General features: G+C 44.1%; 2 protein-coding genes across 2 annotated transcripts; one reads left to right on the top strand and one right to left on the bottom strand.

The window, feature by feature from the left end:
- The first annotated feature begins 364 nt into the window (after positions 1–364).
- On the top strand, positions 365–1,401 carry LOC125553980 (ethylene-responsive transcription factor ERF035-like). Its single transcript, XM_048717615.2, has one exon. It carries the CDS (start codon positions 429–431, stop codon positions 1,158–1,160), a length of 732 nt encoding a protein of 243 aa, XP_048573572.1. The 5' UTR covers positions 365–428; the 3' UTR covers positions 1,161–1,401.
- Positions 1,402–2,851: 1,450 nt separating this feature from the next.
- On the bottom strand, positions 2,852–8,216 carry LOC125552206 (vacuolar protein sorting-associated protein 9A). The gene is made up of 5 exons (XM_048715692.2): positions 7,843–8,216; positions 6,831–6,978; positions 5,658–5,828; positions 5,018–5,197; positions 2,852–4,094 (listed from the first exon to the last, which is right to left on the bottom strand). Exons 1-5 carry the CDS (start codon positions 7,953–7,955, stop codon positions 3,288–3,290), a joined length of 1,419 nt encoding a protein of 472 aa, XP_048571649.2. The 5' UTR covers positions 7,956–8,216; the 3' UTR covers positions 2,852–3,287.
- Positions 8,217–12,738: the final 4,522 nt, after the last annotated feature.

Raw genomic sequence — 12,738 nt, forward strand, 5'->3', positions numbered from 1 at the left:
AGCTACACCGTACATTCTCCTGAGATCTGGCTATACGCTCCTTCTCAGACAAGCCTGGCTAGGCAAGGGCAAAGTGGGTACATCACACGTAGGCATAGCACATTTGCTGCGATCTAGCCAGCCTTGGTCTCGGTCACTTCATCGAAAACAATTAAGGAGTCTTCCAAATGCAAGTTAAGCAGTGTAGAATAGCGCCAACCCTTTCTCCACTACTAGAGTCTAGGACCACGCACGTACATACTCCTACGTACGTAGTACGTGGTGACTTTGCGTGCGCGAGAGTGACACTGCCCCCTTTCCCACGATCGAACTCCCTAGCAGCGTTCAGCCGTTCACACGTCGCCTCCCTCACTATAAGTACGGAGCTCACCAGTGTGGTGTAGCAGCAAGATCTCATCTCAGCAGCAGGGAGCTAGAGCGCGTGGAAAATGGTCAAGAACCACCCGGGCGGCGGCACTAGCAGGTGCGAGGCTGCGGCGGCTATGGCAGAGAGCGGTGGTGGGGGTGGGACGGCGGCGCTGTGCGGCGGCGGGAGTAGGCAGCCGGCGATGGCGGTGAGGCAGTACAAGGGGGTGCGGATGCGGAGCTGGGGGTCGTGGGTGTCCGAGATCAGGGCACCGCACCAGAAGCGCCGGATCTGGCTCGGCTCCTACGCCACCCCGGAGGCAGCCGCGCGCGCCTACGACGCCGCGCTCCTCTGCCTCAAGGGCTCCGACGCCGTCCTCAACTTCCCCTCCTCGTCCTCCGCCTCGCCCTCGTCGCCGCATTCGCTTCCCTCCCCCGCCGATCAGCACGCCGACGACCTGTCTCCGAGGTCCATCCAGCGCGCGGCCGCCGCTGCGGCAGCGGCCTTTGAAGCCACCAGGATCGTCGCCGGCGTCGTGGACGACAGCTGCTCTTCCAGCGCCGAGGCGACGACGCCGACCTCGGTCTCAGTGTCCACACTGGGGAGCGCCGACGTCCAGGAGCACGCCACGTCTTCGATGGCCAGCGCTGGCTCGCCGGTGGGAGATCACGACGAGCTGTGGACGGAGCTGGACGCGTTCGCGTCCCCCAAGCTCATGGACCTCATCGCCGCCGGTCACGCCACGCCCTTCTCGTCGACCTGGGAGGAGCCCGAGGAGGACGGCGAGATGATGAGGCTGTGGAGCTTCTGCTAGAGTGAAGCGTCCACCGTCTCCAATGGATCGACATTCATACGGGCATCCATGAGTCGATCACCATTGATCATTGGTTTTTTCTTTCTCCCATGGAAGCTAGCTAGGTGCATGCATGGATCCTCTCTACTAGGCTCTAGCTAGGTCTCACTCCAAGTGTGCTTCCATAGATTCTTTCGTTCATTTAGTAAGAACATACGTAATACTTATACAATATATACTACTATGTGTGTGTTTATTTGGCGAGACGTTAGTAATACCACTGCTACTACACTGTATGGGTTCATGAGTGAATCGAGCGAGACTGTCTGCATTGGATACCTGTTGGATTTGTTCCGTTTTGCTTCCATTTTTCTGTTGTTGATCATTACAATTAGTTTAGTTTAATCGGAAAGTGCTCCCGAGAACGCGCTTTGGGTCTCGTGCGGAGGCTTGGCGTCTAAGCAGAACAGCTCACTCGCAGGAGCTAAGCTGTGCTCGTCTGTAACTCTGCAACTCTGGTTTTTTTGGTATTGTAAAGATGATAATCCAATGCCCTCGATCTAGCTAAGATTCCTTTTTGAGGATGATATTCCTTTTTTTCTTCTTTTTGAGGATGATCTAGCTAAGATTCCAGCGCTCCCATTAGCTGTTCTCCCTTTCCCACTTACTCCAGCTGGTCATCCAGTGTTAAGTCTGCTCGGTGTTCACACCCTCCCGTCTTCAAGCAGAGTGACACGGCATGACCAGTTGCGGTGTGGAAGCAGTACTACGCAGGTCCTGCCTAGTTCGTTGCAGGTGTTTGTGTACGGCAACGCCATCAATACGGGTCCTTTTCGGCTCGAATTTCTGTGCACTCTGTCGGAGTACCAACCTTCAGTCGCCTCCATGCACCTGAGTTTTGCTAAGAGAGATGTAGGTGTCTAAGAAACAGCTGTACGACTGCACATGATCTCGGTGTCTAAGAATCTAATTACTTTATCACCGGCCACCAGAATTTAGGATCAGGACGCCGGTGAACCCTAGCAGCTGAGGACCAAAATACAGCAGCAAGAAAATGCTCCACTTACGTTATATATTGCTTCAGAGATGCTTGATGTCGATTGCTCTAGCAAAGGCAGTATTCACTGCTCACCTCCGCAATTGTAAAAGACGAACCAGTGGTGAGTGAGTTGACATTGGAGCAAATCGGGAACACCGGCAGAACACAAGCATGTTCTGGACAGCTCAACCTATGACGCAGGATCAACACGTATATCTCTTATTCCTCCGTATTCTAATGAGGACTGGCAGGACGCCACTAAAGAAATTCAGGGGAAAACTAAAGCGAAAAAGGCAAAAAATAATGCTGGAAACCTTTTGTAGATCCTGATGGTTCCCATGGTAGATATCTGTATTCCTGATCGTAATCGACAAAACTACTCAATGTGCAGTGAAGCAAGCGAAGTTAATCAAGACAATGGTTCTTCACTGTTTTTTCTTTATACTTACACACACATAAAACTACTCAATATTTCAGTATGATTATGAAGCTGAAAATAATACTGTACTATGTTACCTGGTTCTGTGTCATCGGTGGAGGTTCTTGGGTTCATACCCCGCAAATGAATCGAACAAAATGTAGTCATTATTGCCTTGAAAATCTTAAGATGATGGCAAATGAATCTTAAGATCCGATCTCTACAGAAGTAAAAGAGGTCATCACCCCGGGCTGGTACGATATGACTGGATGCGCTGATTAAGAAACCACATTCAGGTACATAAATTACTCTGAATATTGGCACGAATTCTACCTGCTCTTATGGAAATTCTAGTTACATAATAACAGTTTACAAAATGGCAGTCACCACAAAGTCCAACTGACAACAAAATAAAGAGCCCCAAGGATCAATTAACAAATGTTTGGATCTGGATCTAGCTTCAGCAGAAAGAATTTCCATCTGCCTTGGTACCCAATATCTGCTTTCTAGTTTCCAGCATGTACAATTGTGGCATCAAGGACCGCGGCATATCTGCTCAGGGGAAATATGCATATTCTGCTCCGCGGCTGCTTATCGCCTCTTGGTATACTAAGAACGAACTGCAGAAGGCAATGTTCTCACTGTCTGTATTTCACCCAATTGATTTCACCGGCTTGACCAGAGTGCCAGCTCACGCATGCTCTGGCTGACCTGATGATTCGTCAACAGCGGCTTGTTGTGTACTGATGTTGCTGACTTCTGAGTCAGGAATTTCATTTTTAATGTCCTCATGAGCCTTGTTGCTTGCTTCAGTGCTGTCGCAACTATTTACAACATTCTTCACATTCTCAGGCTCCTCGGATATCTGAAGATGGGATGCAGTTTGCATGTTCTGAACAAGAGGAGTTTCAGGGGTGACACCCATCCCCTTGGAGAGTGCTACATACTTAAGTACTAGTTGCTTGTAAGAGTTTAAAAGGTTATCTACATCAGCAACTGTCAGATCACCAGCACGGGCAAATAGAAATGGGTATTCCTGGAATATTTTGTTCAAGTCGTCATCCTTGACAAGCTCTGTAGCTCCCTTCTTCTCTAAATTAGAGATAGATTGCACCCGCTCAACTGATTTACTGCTCACATCACTTTCCCTTTTCATGTCCTGAACTGGACCTTGGATATGATCTTTCAAGGGTAGGTTGACATCGGAATTTCCACTAGCTTTTAGTGCTTGTGGTCTATGCTCCCCCCCATCAAGATTGGTCTGATTCTCCTGATTCTCTGAGCCAACTGATAATCCTAACAAGCGTTCCCTTGCCAAATCCATCTTCTTCTGGAAATCTCGTTCATCCATGGATAATGATTCCGCCTCAATGTTCCAAATGAAAGACTCGGCAGATAGGAGGTTTGTAAAAAAATATTGAGCCTCTGACACCAGTCGTGATTGGCACCTGTATCTTTGTATGTATAAAAGATTTGAGTGTAACTGCGGAGGATTAGCCTGCATTAAGAACAGAAACTACTTGATTCATGAAGGCTACCCCAATTTAGTAATTTAGTATAAATCTACAGGTGTGTTTTGTAAGCCAACAACAAAAAAGGGTCATCCCACACTAATCCAGATAATGAATAAATAAAACTAATAAAGCAGCAGCGCATGGCACAAGGGCATCTTTGCCGATTACCGTTTTAAAGTTACCGAATGAAACCTTGACAGGCTGAGCCGGGAGGGCACAGATGTAAGGAAGTCTAGTAGGTTCAATACAAGCAACAATAGTCAAATACGTACATCACACCACAAGCTTGCTATCAGGATGACAAAATATGAAGGCTACGTTAGACTAGATAGGTACAATGATAAAATAAAAAAAGTTACAAAGAGAAACAATAAAGCTAGGTCACACAGTGCACTGACACCTATACTGAAGAAGCATGTATATGACATAACAAATAAACCACACCATCAGTTACAATTTGCAGCTATTTTTCAACGTATATCGAAGTTGAGCCATGTCGACCAATAGGCAAAGCCCTGTTGACAGTTGAAACAAAAACGTATGGGGCTGTTCGGTTTGTGACTAACTTTGCCAAAGGTTGCCACACCTAAGGTTAGGCAAGTTTGACTAACTTAGGTGAGTGTTTGGTTCAAGCCACACCTTAGGCAAGCCGCACTTGAGCCCCACATGGCATACACACAAAAAGTGTGGCAAGATTCCCTTAGGCTTGCCAACTTGTGGCTCTCATTTTGATGAACTAAGCTTAGGCAAGGTTGGCAAAAATATATGGCAAAGTGTGGCAATGCTAGGCCTAGAACCAAACAGCCCTTAGTACTGCTAACAATAGACACTTCATTTTACAAAAGATGGACTTCTAGAAATATCTCACCAACAATCAACATGTCCTAGCACAAGCAGTGAACCATACCTTTATGGTGACATAGATGAGGACTGGAAGAAATTCGTCAGCTCCAGGGGGGTTATCATGTGACATATGAGAAGCATTCATAAGTAAGTTATTGATGACTTTACAACAGTTCAGGATGCAAGCAAGCTTATCCCTTGGAGCCTTATACATGTTTATCTTCTGTAGCTCCTTTTGTGCAAGCTGAATAAAAGAAGAAGAAATTAATGGTGACCATGTATATGACGAGTGGGCCATAAAATGCATGCTATTGGAACAGTCATTGGGTCCCAAATGGCTTCACCGTTATGTGTCTGTCAGCTCTAACTTAAAAATGCTCTACAATGCAACATGAAAAATTTATGTTTGTTTTAAAACTAACAATGATTTTAACTACTCTCCCTGAGAAGGGTAATTGGCATTTGGCAGCGGCAATGTCAAGAGTGGCATCAATGATAAATAGTAAAGTGTAATGAGTAGGAAGAATGACATGCTTAGCATAGGTAGGTCCAAACGTTTTGCTCTACGACCTACTCATCACAATTGTACCATAGCTCAATTTCAGCTTGAAAACTTTCATCTGTAAAGACAGCTATCAACATGTGCAATAACACAACATCCGGCATACGGAATTTTGAGAAAATAGGGAGGTTAAATTTTATACCAGCCATGATGTTTCATTCTGATATTCTGGTTTTATATCTAAGTTTTCAGGACGTATAAACTGCTGGAGTAGAGAAATCTTCTCAAAAAGCTCTTCGTCGCTCTTCACATCTTCCGGGACTGAAGCAAATACCCGATTATACAGCTTGGTCATAACATACTTCTCGAGGCCCTAGAAGCACAGAACAAGAAATGACAACAAATGTTATATGCTAGAAATAATAAATAGTCTAAGAACAAACTAGTATGTGTGCCAGATCAGCATGACAAAATTATTCGCAACTAAAGTAATGACACCTAGAGATACAAAGATTTACCACATTGAGCCTCAACTACAAGTTATTAGGACAGCAGCATGGCTATAGTAGAATATATTAATACTTGGCATTCAACACTGCTAGTATTAATCACATGACTAACGTAAAACTTCACTGCTGCAAGAAAGTATGACATCAAACACTTTTTTATTCAGAAGAAATGAAATAACAAATTCTCAGTGTTCTTACACAGTGAAGCCTGAGCAAAAATGGTTATTTATAATCTATATGTCAGACATGCAGCCGGTTATTGAGATTTTGAGAGTGCTAACATGAAAAGATAAACCACAAACAATTCCAGTGAAAACATGGCCTGTCCAAGAATAAAACATTTCACGCCCATATCCGAATACCATTATGCAAAATATTAGTCATCACTGTTAAAGTCTAGATATAAGTTATTGCTAAGGATGACAGATTGCTTGCCGAACATTCAAAATGATATTTCACTATGATCATAAAATAGATTGCCATTATGCATCAGGGCCGGAGTGCCATATATGACTTTGATAATGTGACAAAGCTATGCAATCATGTGGATCATAAAATAGATTAGAAACGCCATATATATCAAAACATCAGCAAAAAATAAAAAAGCAAGACAACAAAACAAGAGAAAGAAATCACATTCTGACAAACCTAGTCAAAGTCTTGGTCCAACCATGTCAAAAAGTGCATATACTTACTGGATACTTAAATTGCATCAACCAAAAGCCAAGATGAAGAACAGTATTTTGTTTATGAGAATTCCAGAAATTTTGCAATCAATATGAAGATAAAGGTTTTGAATGCAATGCTAATCCTTATCCCTCTGGACATGTAGTTGTATTAACAGGGCAACATAATAAGCAAATTACCTCACCGGCACTCTCTAGTTCTTCTTCAGAACTGCCAGCCCAAGGAGTGTGGGCTCTGAAAGCACCTTCCATATTTTCAAGGAACTCTTGAACAGCTGTGCTATCTCCCTCTGGATCAGGTGCTCTGTTTGAGAACGTCATGATAAAGCTGTATACAACATATAACTACATTAATTTCGTATTGTTTACATGAAAACCTACATAAATAGCAAGTACTAACTAAACACTGGCACTGAATCTAGTTGGGGGTGGTGAGGCCCCACAGTATATTTTTGCTTGCATATAGAAGTACCATTATTCCCACAGGTTCATGCGGCATTAATTCACTAATGGGGGGCTTCTAGTCTTGTTAGCAGCATATGGAGAGAAAAACAAAGGCATTGATCAATTTTTGACTAAAGGATCCTCGCAATCAGTTGGAGCTCAGGATTCGACCTTGGTTGCTGATGCTACGGGAAAATCTAACCTTAATCTATCTCTAAATATAAGCGTGTGAGACTTATCTTCAAACACAGAATAATAAGCACAGTAAATTCCATGCCCTGCACCCAAAGTAGTTGTTTCACTTAAACCTAGTAACCATGCTAAGCTCATGTATTCACTTAGGTACGGGTACGCGCAGATCCTGTGAGTTTCTGGAAAGCTTTGTTACACTGCCCAATACATCTGCATTATACTGCAAGCATTCATGTGCATCAGCTCAAACTTGGCAAACCGGAATGCCGCTGAACCCTACATAAACGATGGTTAGTAATCGTAGGTTTAAGTTCTTCAAACAAACTGGCACAGCAGCAGAATCCCCTTGGATCCGCACTCAAGGTGTACCAAATTCCCACTAAACGACTGCAAAATGACTCATCTAACTGATTGAAGTTACGCGCATCGCGCAGGGAGGAACCGATTGCACTAAACCAACATCCCGGATCTCTACACCACGAACTGAATCGAGCTTATGAGCCCAGCATGGAATTTGGGGGGGAGCGGGAGCGGAGGGGAGGGGAGGGGCGCTGACCCCTTGATGGACTTGACGAATTCGGCGGCGGAAGGCTGGCGCATGCGCTCGAGGAAGTCGTGCCAGGCCAGCGGCGCGGTCGAGGACCCGAAGGCGTCGGCGCCGCCCTCCATCGTCGCCGGATCGGGAGGGGGGACTGGACTCGGCGGTTCGGATCAGCGGGTTTTTTGGTTCTATGCTGAAGGTGGGGGTGGGAGAAGTCAAAGGCTCGCCGCGGATGGCCCTGGCGACGCGGCGATTTTCGGATTTCTATACTGTTGGAGTTCGGACCCGCCGAGGAGCTGCTTCACCGCTCAGGCGCTCACGGCGTGGCCGGGCAGGGCAAGCAATGCTTCGTTTGTCTGCCTCCCTCGTCCACATGAAGGGTCCGTTTCGCGAAACTGATTAATTCTTCGAGGGCATGTAAAGAATTAATCAAATACTCCGTATCATTTTTTTTCTTCTAAAAATCATGTTTGTAAATTTGCATCAAGAAACACTTTCTCTATTTATGTGAATTTTGAGTTTGCTAACCACATGTCCCATGTGGCAAACACTTTCTCTATTTAAAACACATTAATTAAGAGCAAGACTGTTGCCTAGTTAATCACAAAAACTCGTAGAAAATTTATACTAGAAGATGCTAACTAAACACACACCTACAACCAAGCTAACATCTCACTATATTGCGAGAGAGAAAAAGTCATGACAATTATGGGAGAGCGGGCCCAGGGTGCTCCGGCGAAGGTGAAGAAAGCAGCGCTCCACAAGCCCTAGTGCCAAAAGCGATTTTAGACACGCGCATGCCACTGACCAACATCAAACATCAAAGACAATCCCATCGTCCATACAACACAAGACAAATGTTCTCAATGTTGCTGAATTCACGAGGTCGCCACCCAATTTCTAGTCACTTCTTTGTGACCTATAGAACCCATGACACCATGTCGACGTACCACCACTCATCCTTAAGCCATAAACGACACATGATCCAGTTGCCTGCAACCCAAACTGCACAGGACCACCACCCCGCATACCTCAACTGTTGCACCATTTAGGTGATCATCGCTACCGGCATACCATCTAATCATCCTCTATGCTATTCTTGGAATCTATGTGAAATTTATGATTTTACTTGTTGCTCGGAGAACCCTAAAAAACATCTTTCCTACCTATGTGAGTTTAATGATAATGAAAATAGTATCTTCTTATGTCAAAGGTGTTTATGGTTACTACAATATCGAACAAATTGAAGAATTTGTTGCTTTTAAGAGTGCTTATGAAGTTGCTTCTTTGATTGAAAAATATGATATTACTCTCTACAAATCTGAAGGTTTTGACATACTTAAATATTGCTATGAAAACTATGCTTCTAATGCCTATGTTAAAGAATTTATTGAGAGAATTCCACTGCTTTGGGAGAAATTATGATATTCATGAATATATAGATAATTATGATTCCATTGATTTGATTGAAATATCCCCCTGGTGAATTTTGGGGAACGTAGCATGCAATTTTAAAAAAATCTACGCTCACGCAAGATCTATCTAGGAGATGCATAGCAACAAGAGGGGAGAGTGTGTCCACATACCCTCGTAGACCGAAAGCGGAAGCGTTTGACAACGTGGTTGATGTAGTTGAACTTCTTCTCATTCGGACCGATCAAGCACCGAACGTACGGCACCTCCGAGTTCTGCACACGTTCAGCTCGATGACGTCCCTCGAACTCTTGATCCAGCAAAGTGTCAAGGGAGAGTTCCATCAGCACGACGACATGGTGACGGTGATGGTGAAGTGATCCACACAGGGCTTCGCCTAAGCACTACGTGAATATGACCGGAGGCGTAAACTGTGAAGGGGTGTAACATCTCAATTTTCAATTTGGATGTTATACATAGGTCATCATATACATATCATATTTTATTTACATTTTGTTTGTGATCCTAAAAATCTTAAGTAACTTAAGGATTCAAGGAGAGAGTTGGGGATTTCATTTATTTTTATATTTGACTTTTCTCAAATTGGAAAAGAGGGATCATTTTGATTTTAATACTTTTTTCTCCAATCATTTCCAACATTAAAAATAAAAGAGAGAGAGGATAATATGACTTCTTCAAGAGAGAGAAATATTGGAGGAAAAATTTTAAAATCAAATATATTTTTTATTTGGAGTTTATTTGAGATTTTCTTTGAATTAGAAAAATATACATTTTTTAAAATTGCAACTTTAGGCCAGAAAAATGTTCACTTTGTTCTAAATATTTTATTTAGAAGGTGAAAATTGTTTTTGGCATTTTTAGATTTTTTTATATTTTATTAGAATTTTTCTTCGGCGGAATTTATTTATAAAAAAGTTTCTGCCCGACTGGGCAAAGGCCCAGCCGAGCCGGGCCGAAGCCCGCAGCGCCGCCGCCTTCCTCCCATAGCCGTCGTGCATGGCATGGACGCCGAGGAGGAGTCTGAGCCGGACTCCACCCCATGCCGGCCCCCTCCCCAAGTCGCCGTCCCCCGGCCTCCTTAAATAGGGCCGAGGCCCCCGCCGCCTCTCCACCCCACCATCGCAGCGCCACCGCACTGCCGCCGACGCGGCTGCCCCACCGCGCCGCCGCCGGAGCCGCCCCACGTCGCCGCGCCATTCGCCGGATCCCGCCAACGCTGACCCGCCGGTTTTCGCCGTGAACCGGTAAAACCGCCGCCGTTTTTTTCGGTTTTCGATCTAGATCAGTTTTATTTTAGGGTTAGGGTTTTCTCGGTTTTTCTTGGTTTTTTCGATCGGATCTATTTAGCGAACATTCACCCGAATGTCTCTGTTAGCGAACACGCTTGCCCGTTTATCTCTGTTAGCGAACGCTCGTTCGTTAGTGTTTTTCTTTTATTTTATTTTCGGCCAGGACCTATCCGCGATTATTTTTATCGCAGATTAGCCTTTGATCTTCAATCGCTCACAACTTTTTGCTCGTTTGTCCAAATCCAGTGAAACCAACGCCAAAATCTTCGTCTCGAACCCCTCTTTCCGATTAACCAACTTGAACATGATTTTGACAATTTAAAATTTGGTTGCAAGCAGATTTGAATTTGAACTTCTTTAGATCGTAGTTTGAGTTTTGTTGCTCCGATTTAGTTGATTCTTTTTGCAAATCTAAGTTCTTGAGTTGAACTTTCAATTTGGATCTTTTCTTCTGAGATTTACCCTTGCATCTATTGTTTGAGTGCTTATGTATGCTATTGTTTGTTTGCGATAAAGTTTTCGGAGTGCGAAGCGTGCTACTACGAGTCACTAGGGTTTTCAGATTGTCAGCAAGGCAAGTAACACTTTGATCATACCCCTTATTACCCAGTTTTTATGCATAAGTTTCAATCCTCAAACACTGCATGGTTAGGACTTGAATACTTGTGGGTATTGGGAAGTAGTGATGAGGTAGAACCTATTGTCTTTATTCAAACCCTGGGAGTTACTTCTACGTTATGCTTATACCGCTATGCTATGCTCGTAGACATGGTTTGGTTGGGTGATCCATGACAGTTGTGAGAGTTTAATTAATGGTTAAACTTAAGGTGGCTACTTTAATACACATCTGCGTGGATTGGTTGAGGCACCCTGGAGCACCCAGTGGTTGTTTGGGCACCTGGAGCAATCCAGTGTTGTCCTGGGATATCCCGGAGTACCCGTGTGATCATCCTACGGTTTGCCACCCAGGCTCAAAGGGATCATAAGATTATTCATGCTGGAAACTTCTGTGTGCAGCCACAAGCCATCATGGGCTCTGGCATAGTTGATTAAGTTGTGTGACCTCTTTCAATGGTAGGCTAGCAGATGTAGGGGATGTAGGTGGTACTTTCTACCCAGAGTAAAGAGTTAATGCTTCTGAAAGACTGTGTCTCGGTCATCCGTTTCTCAAACACCATGTAGTGCGAGAAATCCAACGGAGGAGATCGAGTTTTGTGGGGAAAAGTGCGCAAACCTCTGCAGAGTGTATAAACTAATCATGGTTAGCCGTGTGCCCGGTTATGGACATCTTGAGTATCTGGTACTTGACTTATTGATTTGATCTCGTCAGTCTATTGATTAAATTGTTGGGTTGATGATTACTTAATTTGGGATTGAGTTGGAGGAACCTTCTCAATGTTTTCAACAAACTTTGTAGTTAAATAAAATATATTCCTTTGTTGTAGGGAAAAATTAGCTTTCTGCAAAAATAACCATAGAGCCTCCACCAGCCAAATATGCATATAGTTATAGCTGCTACATGTTCATTGCTCTACAGTGTTATATTGCCAGCATATTCCATGTGCTGACCCGTTTTGGGCTACAATGTATTATGTTGCAGACTTTTTAGACGAAGAGTAAGGTGCGCTAGGTCGTTGTCTTGCACTCAGCTATGTCGTTGGAGTTGATGGACTCATTTTGCCTTCGAAGCCTTCCGTTGTTATCTTCATTAGCTGGCCTGCGGCCATATTATTGTAATAAGTACTCTCTTTGAGATATTCGATGTAATAAGTGTGCGATTGAACTCTGTTATAAATCCTTCAAGTACTATGTGTGTTAGCATTACCGATCCAGGGATGACACTTATACATAGAGATTTGACCGTTTGAGGTTGGATCGCTACAAGATGGTATCAAAGCACACGCTGACTATATGACGCGACCACTAAGATAAGCCATAGGACACCCTTCGCTACTCATTTCTGACTCTTCTCCACTTTCCACTCTATAGATGACGGACCCAAGGAACATGTTTGCTCAACCGGATGAAGACACCCCTTTTGGATGACACTTGAAGGAAGCCACTAGATACCTAAACATCAGAATACCAAGCTTCACCGGGACCTACACCGCCACTCTACCTGAAGAAGAGTGTTGGACCATTTGAGTACATGTTCCAGGAAGGACATTCATACCAGTGACTGAGCCCA

This window comes from Triticum urartu, chromosome 4A (genome assembly GCF_056163025.1).
Source record: "Triticum urartu cultivar PI428250 chromosome 4A, HENAU_Tu73, whole genome shotgun sequence".
Lineage (NCBI taxonomy): Eukaryota > Viridiplantae > Streptophyta > Magnoliopsida > Poales > Poaceae > Triticum > Triticum urartu.

What these genes read in the sequence shown, in the direction of transcription:
- LOC125553980 (XM_048717615.2), top strand. Translation starts at nt 429, where the DNA reads ATGGTCAAGAACCACCCGGGCGGCGGCACTAGCAGGTGCGAGGCTGCG.
- LOC125552206 (XM_048715692.2), bottom strand. Translation starts at nt 7,955, where the DNA reads ATGGAGGGCGGCGCCGACGCCTTCGGGTCCTCGACCGCGCCGCTGGCC. An exon ending in AGAATGAAACATCATGGCTG is followed by an intron (nt 5,198 to 5,657) that starts GTATAAAATTTA and finishes TCTTTTATTCAG; the next exon opens with CTTGCACAAAAGGAGCTACA. An exon ending in TCATCTATGTCACCATAAAG is followed by an intron (nt 4,095 to 5,017) that starts GTATGGTTCACT and finishes TTCTTAATGCAG; the next exon opens with GCTAATCCTCCGCAGTTACA.